The sequence below is a fragment of the Anopheles cruzii genome, chromosome 3 (assembly GCF_943734635.1).
Source record: "Anopheles cruzii chromosome 3, idAnoCruzAS_RS32_06, whole genome shotgun sequence".
NCBI lineage: Eukaryota > Metazoa > Arthropoda > Insecta > Diptera > Culicidae > Anopheles > Anopheles cruzii.
Window position 1 is genome coordinate 34,261,445 of NC_069145.1, and position 13,083 is coordinate 34,274,527.

Sequence of the window (13,083 nt, forward strand, 5' to 3'; positions counted from 1 at the left end):
CGCGGTAGTGAAGATTCCGGCGTTGTACGTTCGTGTTGCATTGCGGACGAGACACGACCCAAACCGGGGCCGAAGGAACGGTTAAAAAAGTTCACACAAGCCGTGCTTTGAAAGTAATTTGAAAACTTTCAACCGTCACTGTGTACAACACAGACCGACCCAAATGTTGCAGCGGTGAAGAACACGGCCACTGGACGCGAAACAGACTCTCAGGAATCCACTTGAACTAGCGCTGGCCGGAAAGGATATGTGAACAGCTATGAATCCCGTCGGGCCTGAAGGTTCGAAAGTCCACCTAAGACTGATGCATTGGAATGAACCTATGAATTGGGTCACCAGGGCCATCGCCTACGCGGCCAACGGTGGCCTACCGCTGCCGGAAGCGCGGGAACTCCAAGGTGATGATGATGAATCAGCAGATAACACATTCGCTCTGCACGCTCGCCGCCACACTCCGATACTCCGATGGTCGTCCCTGGAGGACTTCACACCATTTCGCTTGTACGCGACGGCGCGCCACATATGTCCTGACACATATGGTCAATATGCTGCTCTGAAGTCTTATCAGTTCCATACGGGTGCCGGGGATGTGTAACATTACGTTTAAACATCCCCTTCGCTGGCGGAACAACGCGCTGGCCTCTAGCATCAACAAAACAACCGTGCGGAGAGCGGTGAACAACAACGGCCGTGCCTTCGGAAGTTGGCTTCCGTTCCTCGCCTGGTATCTGGTACTACCGCGTACATCAGTTTTACTTCCATTTTTGTTTTCTTTGTAAACCACTGATAATCCAAATATAGACAATATAGACAAGAGCGACACGCTTCCAACCGGGGACTTTATGCCACAAACAACCAATTTGGCTGCGAAATAAGTCCCGCAGCATAACAAACGGTCCGGTTGAAAGTTCAACGACTCTTAGAGTCACTCGTCTGTCGGAACGATGTTGCCGTGATGCAGATGAGGAGTACAGTGAAGCTTAGACAAGCATATTTTCCTGCCAGTGGCACTAATTGCGGTAATAGTAGACATTGGAAAAGTTACGTCTAAAGGTATAAGTTACTCAGGCAGATAAGAACCAACCAGAAGCAATTGAAGCTAAACGATCTAAAAATCGCCCTTTATTTACTTTCTGCGACGACCGAAAAAGGTTCCAATGCCTTGTAGAGGTCATGGATGGTCAAAAATGTGCTGTAAAGATGTTATTCAAGTTCCTACGCGTTTCCAACTGATTTCCGTGAAGAAATATCGTTAGCTTCCGCAGCTTTTTGGTGTCTTCTTCCATGATTCGATGATTCGTTAAAGGGCTAGATTTAGGAACTTTCTTGGGGCTGCGCTAACTACCAAAAGTCACATTAGTACGTAATTGTAGGCAAGAAATGCAAATAATTGTTTCGACCGGTCCGTTGCCAGTACAATCGGCTAGAGCCTTTATAAGAAAGTAATAGAAAATGATCGAACCGAAAATGGAAACCGAACCACATACGCCCTCAAAGGGAGGGGAGGCACTGAAAGTGTAGGGGTTTCGTTTGAGCCGTTACCACGCACGCAATAAGAACATAAAAAGCAAACAAACGCGCTCAATCCGCGCGCAAATAACCCACGTCCCACGAAATGATGTTGATGGTACTGGCGCTCTGTCGTGCACATGCAAAGTTTTTCAACCACAACCCAGAACCACCACACCGGAACTGGCGGGAACTCCTTCGGGCGCTTCCGTTTGCCGGAGCGCGGAGAACCGCACAGAAAGCGCACTGCCGGTGAGGCATTGCCACACCGAATTCTGGCATTACCTACGTCAGTTTATGGCGCTACGAAGAGAATGGATTCGGCTCCCCGCTATCAATCGACTGTCCTACGCAGTACCGCACGTCGAGGGGTCGCTCGCTTGTCAGCTCGAACATCAGCCCCAAACACACATGATGATAACCTTCGAGGCCGATCCTTGAGACACACTGTTGGGGACGTTTCTCCAAAGAATCCCGGAACGGTTTGCGCTAATAACTGGTACATGATGGCACCAAACGCATCGTAATGCCGCACGATAAATGAGGCTGGTGTGCCGCCAGTAAACAATCACCGACGTCGGTTCACCGGGACGGAACGGTTCTTCGCGTGGGCACGATTGAGCAATCCGCTGTCCAATGACGCAGATAACGGCAGCGGCAACTGCAACTGCTGCACGAGGCTTCTCAGAACACGAAAATCTGGCCACAGGCGGCGCCGTTTTCGAACCGTTCCTTCTTCCGGTCCGGGACGATAACGGGCGGGTGGGGGGTGTCCGGGTAAGATTCTTGCAACGCCCCAACCTCATTCCGTCGAAACTGTGAAATGTTTTCATAAATCGAACGGCCGTTTTTTTTCGACTTATTTTTTGACTCGGCCAACCGACCAACGGCCAAAGCATCGAGAAACGATGGATGGTGGACAAAGAGGGTAATCTTTATTTTTTGTAAACTTTAGACCTGCTCTCACACGATAAGCGCACGGAATTGATTATTCACCTTCTGGTATGTAAACACCGGCGCACCGAGAAGCGGGGGAAAATGTATGTCCCGCTCGCTCGATCGCCGTTGTATGTTGTTGCCGCCGGTGACCCACGAGACCTGGCTCCCGGGCTCCTATCCATTCCGTCCATCTATTCGAGGCTTTACGGTCACTGCCAAGGACAACGCAAGCCGTGCAGAGCCACCGTGCCGGGCGGTGCTCAAAACAAGTCTAAATCGGGCACTAGTAAACTATCTTCTGGGCCGGCGGAGGACCGGACCGGACCGAATCGGCGGCCCCGGCACCGATCTCCGTCCAAGGGTCAATCCGGGGCCTCACGCTCGCGGTGGCAACGACCACGATCGCGGGGCGTGATCGAAACTGTCTATTATTATGTCACCGGCCAGCAATCGCCGGCCAAAAACAAATCAATAACTTCTGGGATTTGCTCCCGACGGCGGCGGCGGCGGTGGTGGCTGCTGCAGGAGCATGCAGATGGCCGCTGGTTACTCATACACACGTAGCCGGTAGTGATAGGTCGGCGGTACCTGTGGGACCGCTACACGCGGGGCTCTACCACTCTACAGCCGCTCCCGCGGACCGATTTGTGATAACGGCCGCCGCGTACGCCGCGTGAAGTAGGCAGCGAGTAGCGCAGTCGTTGAGGATCGGGCGCTGGGATGTGATTCCGTGTGCTCGCCCAGCCAGTCCGGCCAGAGTCTCGCCTATCATCCGCGGACGAAGGGAGCGTTTTTAAATAGACTTGGCGATTCCTGGTGCCCACTCAGTGTAGGTTCGAACGTTGCCGAAGAACTTTGTGGAAACGGACGCAGGACGAATCGGGCCATCGCTAGTGCCCTTTGCCCAGGGGTGAGGCTGTTGCTGCTACTGCTACTGCTACGGTGTAGCTGAGCCGTTTCCGTTCCGTAATGTACGTTTGAAGTGACCATTTCGAAGAGGATAGCTACCGCCGGCTACCGGTGAACTCTCTCTCAGTGCGCGCTCGGTGTGACCATGCCGTCCGCGAACAAGGACAAAATATTCGGCGCATGGAGCCGTAGTGACAGCACGGGAAACGTGTACTTATCGAACAACAACAGTGCGGACAGTTTGGCGAAAATGTTCTCCCGCACGGCTCCCTCGAGCCCACGATGGACACCGTACGGTTCGAGGCACAACTCGCCCCCGATGCCGAGCTCTCCGCTGTCGTCCTCCCCGCCGACGACACTGCGGCGGAACTATTCGAGCACCTTCACGCTTATCCCCGAGGACCGGGCCATCGATCCGGTTTCGCCAACTGTTCCCATCCGGCCCGCCTCGGGAGCGGCGCCGGCACCACAGCATCGCACGTCCAACGGGCGTATTCTGGTGCGGCTGGTGCTGTGGTGGCCGCTGCTGCTGATTACCATCGCCCAGCGTGTCCTCGGTTTCTGCATGCACCTGGCCTGGAAGCCGTTCCTGATGGCGGCCCCAGCCTTCTGGCTGTCGGCCTGCCTGTGGATGTTCTGGAAGCTGATCACGCTGCCGCTGGCCGGGCTGAAGTGGGCCCTCGTCTCGCTGCACACACCGGCGCACGAGCGAAACCGCAAGAAACGCACCATCCTGCTCAGCTGTGGCAGCACGATCCAGACGCTTCATCTGGCCCGCAACTTTTACAAATCCGGTGCCCGGGTTGTGGTGTTCGAGTTCGAAGGCCTGTTCGCGCTGGCCCGCTTCTCGACCGCCGTGAGCAAGTTCTACACCATCCAGCGCCCGACTCCGGAAACGGTCAACGAGTACATCGCGGCTCTGTGCGAGATCGTCGAGAAGGAGCAACCGACCCACTTCATCCCGGTGTGCGCCACCAGCCCGGCGCACTACGATTCGCTGGCTAAACCACACCTGGAGCTGCGCGGCTGCTCCAGCTTCATACCGGGCGCCCAGGAGACGTACGTCCTAGACGACATCCTGCAGGTGATGCGCAAGTGTGACGCGAATGATATCGTGCTGCCACCGCACCAGGTCGTGAGCTCGAAAGAGGAACTGCACCGGCTGTACGACAGTGGCTGGCTGTCCGGGTTCCGGAACGTGATGATTGCGTCCGGCATGCTGGGTCTGCTGGAGCGCAGCAAGTACGTACTGCCGGTCAACCGGCGCGACCTCAAGCTCGGCTACGAGGTGAGCGAGGGCCAGAAGTGGGTCGTCATCCGGGATGTGCTCGGTTCGCACTACGTCACGTGCACCACCGTGAAGGACTCGACGGTGATCGCGAACGTCACGTGCGCCATCCAGAGCGACACCCGCAGCCTCGTGCCGGAGGAAAATGCCGCGATCGAGCAGTGGCTGAACGAGTTCTTCCGCCGGATCCGACTGCAGCGCCCCATCAACGGTCACATCAGCTTCCGGTTGGTGAAGTGCCAGTGCAGCGGTCAGATTCTACCGCTCGGTATCCGGGTCGGCGTGTCGCTGCCCTACATCTGCTACACCGGCGTCCACTCGCGCGTGCTCTGCAAACCCTGTCCGCACTTTAGTCGCCAGAACTCGGGACCACTGGTGCAGGAGGGTGGCCGCTACTGGATCCACGAGACGGTCATGAACGTTCTGCGGCAGCCGAGTGTAGACACGGTCCAGCAACTCATCGGCACCGTGATTGACCAGCGGGAGGCTCTGTTCGTTTACTGGGACCCCCTACCATATTGCGCCTATTACCACTTTCAGCTACCCTTCAATTCCGTCAAACGGTTCCTGCACAAACGGCAAGCCTCGCGGACGTCCGTGCCAGCAATGGCCGCACCGGTGCAATGAGCTGTGCTCGCCATGTGCCACGTGTGTGTGTGTTTGTGAGTGTGAGTGAGGACCGATGGAGACGCACAGAAACGTGCTGGCGAAAACGAAGCCTGTGGAAATATGTGGACCACGGATCTGCGGCGTGACAGACCGATCAATGCTTGGGTTCGAAGCTTGAACTGGAGAGATCACGCTGGAAAGCACGTGTACTGTTACCAGTGGCTAGCCCTTAGTGGCCGTGGAGGCAAAATTCAACCACGTTGGATTGCGGTGATCTTGTGAAAATAAACAATCGATACTGCGGCGAGGGGCACCACCGCCAAGCGAACCGGAACCTCTCCGTCGGGCCACGATGACGGGCTCAGCGGTGATGAAAATCAGCAACAGTGATGAAAACAAGTTAAACGAAAACACACCCATGGAGAGAGAATTACTAGACTTTGATCACACAATCTGCTGCGGGACGGGACGTCGAAGGAAGGGGCCCCCGGAAGGTGAAGCAAAGGAGATAGTCGGGCACGGTCCCGGCCACGGCGGGTGCGCAAGGTCTTATGCTGCGGGATGTTTGGGCGCGTGTTAAACTTGAAGATCAAGACGTGCGGAAGGTATTTGGGCCGCATGACCAAATGGATCAGCAGCAGCTAGTAGAGTTAAGTGAAGAGTGCGACGAAATGTGCCGATATAAAGACAGACACCAGAGGACAGTTTGAGGCCCACATTGCTGCGCAATGTTGGCTGGAATACGCAAAATACGGCGAAGTTGTTGTCAAACACAGTAACAGTAGCATTAAAGTGGACTCAGTAGGCATAGGTCGTCCTTTTCGTTATTTGTCCTTTTCTACCTGATCAACTACTGTAGAGCCAGAGTGATCGCCACGGCTCGCGCTCTTATCGGTTGTAAGTTTGGCCCTGGCGTATGGTAGGGCGAGACCAAATGAGTCAATCAAGAAGTAATCAGGGGTTTACGTGTACATATAGCATTTGAGGTAAAGGAAAATATTAATCTACGGGCGATAACGCAGAGTGGCGACAGCAAATCTATGTGTTTCTATGTGTGTGTGTTTGCGCGTTCATTTAATGGAAGTTCCCGTTCTGCGAATTCGCTGGAAAGAAATCTTTGCGTGTTGCCAGCTGTCATGCACTGTCCATCACGAGGCAATAATCTCAACATTCAGCCCCCCGGGGGTCATTGAACGAGCACAGCATAATGGCACAGCTTATGCGCTTATGCTGTGTCGGAGACAGCGAAGGAGAGCGCGCAAACAACATTCCCGCAAATCGCGGATCGCTGTGCAAGGATTTCGGATGATTCGTACCGAATCGTAGAGCACCATAGCGAAGTGACACCAGCATTATACTGAACAGAACAGGAATAAACTGTACAGACTTGTTATGCTTTACACATCATTCTTTTAGTTCATAGTTTTGCCTATATACAACGACCAGCGTTTGAACGCAGTATCTAGTGAAACGAAAAAGGATGGTACAAATACAAATGAATACATTTACACACAACATAAAATTGCATAATGAATAAAATTGCATAATTTAAGCACATGTAGTACTCTATTGGCCTTCCAGCTTTACAGGGCAACCAGTTTCACTCGCTACCGATCTGTCTTGGCACCCTGCTTATAACCGTTGAACCATTCCGTGTCCAATGATTTTTTCGCAGTAGCTCGTCTGATGGCGCTTGAGATCGAGAATACGATCAAATACCTTGCTGCAGAAGCTGCACCGTCGATCCTTTTTACGCATCTCGCGGTGCACGCGATACATGTGGTTACGGTGCACGCTTCCGGACGAGAAGCTCATCTTGCAAATACTGCATACAAACGGACGTTCGCCCGTGTGGTAGCGCATGTGGTCCTCGAGCGTGCGCTTGCTCTTAAACATTCGACTAGGCTCGGTGCAGATGGGACAGCGATAGCTCCGAACGTTTTCGTGCACAGTCCGTATGTGGTTTTGCTGTACATATTTGGTTTTGAACTGTGCCAAGCAGATATGGCACTGGAACGGCCGTTCAATGGCGTGCACGGTCAGGTGCGCCATCCACACGTCGCGCGATTGGAACTTTTCACCGCAAACCATGCACCGGTTCTCCTCCGGCCCCTGACTACCGGAGGCCCCCAGTGCCTGAGACCGTCGCGATATTCCGCGACTGTGGGTTTTCGTGGAAGCTGCTGCTGCGACCGCCGCCACCGCTGCCGTGGCACTGAAAATGGCACTCATACTGAATTTGGGTTCCTGCTCTTCGTTCGCCAAAAGATTCGGTGGCATTTGCTGGCCATCTTGCTGTTCCTGCAGCTGCTGCAGCTGATGCTGATGCTGTTGGTGAAGCTGCCGCAGCCGACCCAGAATGTCGACCTGATCGTCACGAGATTCGTCTGCCGTCAGGGTACTGCTACTGGTACTGTCCCGCTCAGGCTCGCAGTCAAATGCAGCGTTATCGTCCAGCTCTTCTTGCTTGACGATTATGACCTCTGGTTCGATTCTAGGCAAAATTCTCGAACGTATAATCTTATCGTATTCCCTAGCACGCCGCCGGAAGTGCTGGAACTCTTGCATCAGCTGCAAGCAGCTTTGACAAGCGGCCGATGGAAAATCAATTTCCGGCTTCAATAGAATGCCGGTGCAATCTGTAATGATCGATATCAGCTCCAAGTTGAGCGGCTCACTGGTAGTCGGATGAAAAAGCGGTACGAGACTTGTTTCGCGGAAACAAAAGCGACAGTACGTGCCAGGCATATCACTGGGGCTGGGGTGGTGGTGAAAACAGAAAATTACATGAATTTGAAATGGTTTTCCACACCAACCAATTCGCCGCGTTCCACTTACACATCGTTGTAAATTGTTAAATCCATTCACGGGGGGAGTGCGATTCACGCGGATTCACTAAATGCTGGGCTGGCTCAGCAGTGGTTTGGAAAAATTGTGCGATTTCCTAGAGGAGTAATTAGATATCTCCTCGGAGTTCGCAGTACAGCGGGGCAACCGTTTGTTTACATTATACACTGACAACCATTTTCCCCCTTTTGCTGCTCTTTCTCCACAACTTTAAACAAATACGTAATGCAGCCCATGCGGCAGTACGCAGCCTTCCCCTCGAAAAATACCCACGAATATACAACCTAGTAAAAAAGCTAACGATTATCGAAACACACATGTCAGCTGAAGTTAAACTTTCATTTGTATAATTTTCCAGTCAATAAATACATCGCGGAGTATCCTGAGAGTGTTTTGAAACAAATATAAATATCTTTTCTACCCTGAGTACAATATCACATCGACACGTCGAGTACATGCAGACGAAGCGCATGCTCGACAGCGCCATCCGGGAAAGCAAGCGGCGGTGCGCCCGCGAACTCGCGGACTCGGTGGAGGACGACCCCTGGGGCAACGCCTACCGAACGGCAGTGGGCTGGCTGACAGGCGGAAGCTTGCGGCAAGAGGACGACCACGAAGTGCTGGGACGCATCGTGGACGAGCTGTTCCCACAACAGCCACCGATGGACTGGCCCGATGCAGCGCGACCAGAAACTGCCACTGGGGCGATCCGCGGGGTAACGGAGGAAGAGCTGATGGCTATTGCCAGCAGCCTCAGCCCCCGCAAGGCCCCTGGACCCGACGGCATCCCGAACGTTGCCGCAACCGCTGCCCTGCGAACATACCCAGCTGTGTTCTGCAGCCTATTCGGACGGCTCCTCGAAACAGGCTCCTTCCCAGAGGAGTGGAAGCAGCAAAAACTAGTGCTGATCCCGAAGCCGGGGAAGCCAGCGGGGCTGGCGACGTCGCAGAGGCCGCTGTGCATGCTGAACGTCTTGGGGAAGATCTACGAGCGCATCCTGCTCACCAGGCTCAATGACCAGCTGGAGGGCAGCGAGGAACCGCACCTCTCCTCGAACCAGCACGGCTTCCGCCGGCAGCGATGTACCCTGGACGCTGCCCGGATGATCGTTGAGGAAGGAGCGGATGCGATGCGCCATGGTCGCACGAAACCAAACACACCACGCATCTGCATGGTGGTGTCACTCGACGTGCGCAACGCGTTCAACTGCGCCAACTGGACGTCGATAGGTGCTGCGCTTCGTCGGATGCAGGTACACCCGGAGCTACTGCGTGTCCTCGGCAACTACTTCACCGGGCGCAGGCTGTTATACGAAACCAACCGAGGACTGAAGGTCCGCGACATCACGGCGGGCGTTCCACAGGGCTCAATCCTCGGACCGACCTTGTGGAACGTCATGTATGACGGTATCCTGAAGCTTCCACTAGGAACGGGCGTGAAGAGCGTCGCGTTCGCCGACGACTTGGCGCTGATCATACGGGCCGACGACGTGGACGCAGCTAGAGAAGCCGCGGAGACGTCCGTGCAACTGGTACAGCGGTGGCTGGAAAAACACTCCCTCTCTCTGGCTCGCGAGAAGACGGAGGTGCTCGTCATCAGCAGCCACAGAGGAGGGCGGCAGCACACGAGCGTCGATGTTGGCGGCGGAATTATCTGCCAGTCGAAGCAGACAATCCGCTACCTGGGAATACAACTGCACGATCACCTGCGCTGGCGACCACATATTGAGTATGTGGCAGAACGGGCAGACCGAGTGACGCGAGTTCTACGGGCGTTGATGCCTAACCGTTCCGGAGCGACGAGCGACAGACGCCGACTGATCGCGAGCGCTGTAACATCAATGATCCGATACGGAGCCCCGCTATGGGCAACGCGGCCTCACGGCCTCGAGGTACAGAGCAACTGTCGGCGCCTGAATGGAGTGCAGCGCAAGCTAGCGCAGGGCGTGGCAAGCACTTTCCGCAGCGTTTCGTACAGCGTGGCCACGGTCCTCGCCAGCATGCCGCCCATCGTACTGCTGCTGCAGGAGGACGAACGCTGCATCGGGCGACGATGGTCAGCGAATGGACAGGAAACGGAGGATACCCATCCCCCTCCGGACGCGACGGCCCTGCGCAAGAGAGAGCGTTTGCGCACCATCAGCCAGTGGCAAGAGCAGTGGGCGGCTGCGGGGACGCCAGACGCCAGTCGATACCAGCGCTGGACCCGCAGAGTCATCCCGGACGTCACGTGCTGGGTCAGCAGGAAACATGGACGTGTGGACTTTCACCTGTCCCAAGTACTCTCGGGACACGGATTCTTCCGAGAGTACCTGCACATAAAGACGTTCGCACGATCCCCTGACTGCACCTGGTGCCCCGGCGCCGCGGAGTCAGCGGAGCATGTTATGTTCCACTGCCCGCGGTTCCAGCGGGAAAGAGCGGAGCTGCTGGCGGATGACGGCCGCACCCCCCTCACGCCGGATAACCTGATGAGCGAGATGCTGCGCAGCCCGGAATGCTGGCAGCGCTTTGCCCGGGCCTGCCGAGCCGTAACGCAGCAGCTTCAAGAGGCGTGGCGAGAAGAGCAACGCTTGGAGGCTGAGGCTGCAGCTGCTGCTGCTGCTGCAGCTGCTGACGTAGCTGCCGCTGCAGCTGCTAGGCGAACACTTCGCTAACCGTTTGCTGTTAACAATGTTGTTTGTTTACCACCGGTACCGTTTGTTCCTATCAACCGGCTGTGAAGAGCAAGAGCGGATCGCGACGGACTGACAGCTCCTCGTAGCGGAGCTGAGAATGTTTATACGCGTATATCCGCGGCTTGTGTATGTGCGTAATGTAATGTACCATAAGTATAGTCCCTATATGTAAATATGTACTATGTAAATATGTAATAAAGGGCGATGATACATCGCGCTCCTGCCCCTCCACATTGCCAGACAGGCCCCTGGTGGGGGGGAGAAACAGGATGGTTCCCGCATCGGGAAAATATTGAAAAAAAAAAAAAATATCACACCGACACTAATCGTGTAATTCCGTCTGCTGAGAATTGTGTGTAATTCCGTTACCGTTGGCAACAAAGAGCAAAACAAAAACAACGGAAGATCGCATAAATTAAATTACATATTTAGAATATCACTCTTTGTCACGAGCCCCAAAGAAGATAAAATTAAGATACAACTTAAGAACTAGGCAGTAATACCAAGAGATTCGAGAGATATGAAGTGCATAGAAATGTAGAACATTTAAGACTCACCGCTACCGGCCGGCACCATCAACGCATCATCGACCAATTTAAACAATGATTATTTTGTTGTAAACACTTTACATTGACACGGAAATCGTTCCATAGTTTATTCTGTTATTGAACTACGGTTTACTTAAGCAATCCACTAAATTTTGTAACTTTTTCACATTAAAACGCAAACATTTTGCAGAAACGGTGTGCGGCAGCACCACCCCAGAAAAAAATCTACGCTCCTTACAACTTCACAACATCCAAATGTCATCCGTTGCAACAAGAAATAAAAAAGAATATGAAGAATGTACACAAACAACCGGTGTGTGAGGTTTTGTTCTATAAATGTCGAGAACATGTCGTTACCCAACCGGCTCTGCAGATATTTTGCGTCTACCGCATCTCCGGCGAGAAAAGCTAGGTAACATGAGATTTTAAGTGCCTCACTGTTTTCGTGTACATAGTTTCAATTATACGTTTCTCCGACAATTCCTAGGACCGCTCTGAAGGGCGTCATTGGGCTCGAGGTTCATGCCCAACTAGAAACGCAATCCAAACTGTTTTCCGGTGCTCGGGCAGACTTTGGTGCGGCAGTCAACACATGTGTTTCGCTATTCGATGCTTCGATTCCAGGCACATTACCGGTTTTAAACAGAAGTGCGGTGGAGTTAGGCATAAAAACAGCACTGGCTCTAGGATGTGAAGTGAATGCGATGTCGATGTTTGATCGCAAGCATTATTTCTACGCAGATCTTCCTGCGGGCTATCAGATAACACAACAGCACGCTCCTCTTGCCACGCGTGGGCTCCTTTCTTTTCCAGTGCTTATTCCGGGAAAATCAAAAGCGCCATACTACAAAACGGCTAGAATTCACCAGCTGCAGTTAGAACAAGATAGTGGGAAGTCTCTGCATGATCCTGTAGAGCGTAAAAGTCTGGTAGATTTGAACCGTGCCGGTATGCCACTGATAGAGATAGTGTTCGAACCAGATTTGGAGACAGGAGAAGAGGCCGCGGCACTGGTAAAAGAGTTGATATTGATTTTGACTCGCTTGAAGAGTTGCTCTTGCAAAATGGAAGGTAAGTGTGTTTTTACTAGAGCCAAAAAAATATAGATGAAATAAGTGATAGAAAATTGTTATGCGTCGGTGGTGATGTGGGGGTGATGCGCCCCGGGGTTGATGAGGCCCAATTCCCCGGGGGCCCGATCGATAGTTAAACCTCTTCATTCGACCGGACCTTAAAAAGTGTGCGAATCATAGCGAGGCGGTGCCCGAACCAGCAGGTACTGATCTTCGATAATAAGAAAATTTGAGTGAAAAGTGTTTATCAATCCCGCGGCAATATACAGAATTGGCTGCGTTTTGCCACTATAGACTTTTGCTCAAGGAAATCTCTCAAATATATTAAACGCCAATTTCAAAAAGTTTGCTATCGGAACTCACTAAATTACTACAGTTTTTAAGCTCGCTCAAGTGAAACCCTTCCATCGCGCGTCGGTGGTGTAATGGTCAGCATAGTTGCCTTCCAAGCAGTTGATCCGGGTTCGATTCCCGGCCGACGCACTGAACTTTTTTTTATCCTTAAATCTTATGTTAGCACTTTGATTATAAATATTTCAAATTTTTGTTGGAACAAATTACAGTAATTCGAGTAGGGGTGGGTGAATGGTGAATTTGAGTAGTGTAAAACGAAGTTTTTTGATGTTTGAAGCTTGAAGATTTCAGTTTTTCACATTAAATTACTTCATCAAAGACATGGCGAT

The 13,083-nt window shown here is 52.9% G+C and overlaps 2 protein-coding genes and 1 non-coding gene across 3 annotated transcripts; 2 read left to right on the forward strand and 1 right to left on the reverse strand.

The window, feature by feature from the left end:
- Positions 1 to 3,502: 3,502 nt before the first annotated feature.
- On the forward strand, positions 3,503 to 5,272 carry LOC128274106 (uncharacterized). Its single transcript, XM_053012194.1, has one exon. It carries the CDS (start codon positions 3,503 to 3,505, stop codon positions 5,270 to 5,272), a length of 1,770 nt encoding a protein of 589 aa, XP_052868154.1.
- Positions 5,273 to 6,693: 1,421 nt separating this feature from the next.
- On the reverse strand, positions 6,694 to 8,211 carry LOC128273514 (zinc finger and SCAN domain-containing protein 5C-like). Its single transcript, XM_053011494.1, has 2 exons — positions 8,093 to 8,211; positions 6,694 to 8,012 (listed from the first exon to the last, which is right to left on the reverse strand). Exons 1-2 carry the CDS (start codon positions 8,116 to 8,118, stop codon positions 6,887 to 6,889), a joined length of 1,152 nt encoding a protein of 383 aa, XP_052867454.1. The 5' UTR covers positions 8,119 to 8,211; the 3' UTR covers positions 6,694 to 6,886.
- A 4,600-nt stretch (positions 8,212 to 12,811) lies between these two features.
- Trnag-ucc (transfer RNA glycine (anticodon UCC)) lies at positions 12,812 to 12,883 on the forward strand. The gene has a single exon. It is a non-coding gene; the product is annotated as a tRNA-Gly (tRNA).
- The last annotated feature ends 200 nt before the right edge of the window (positions 12,884 to 13,083 follow it).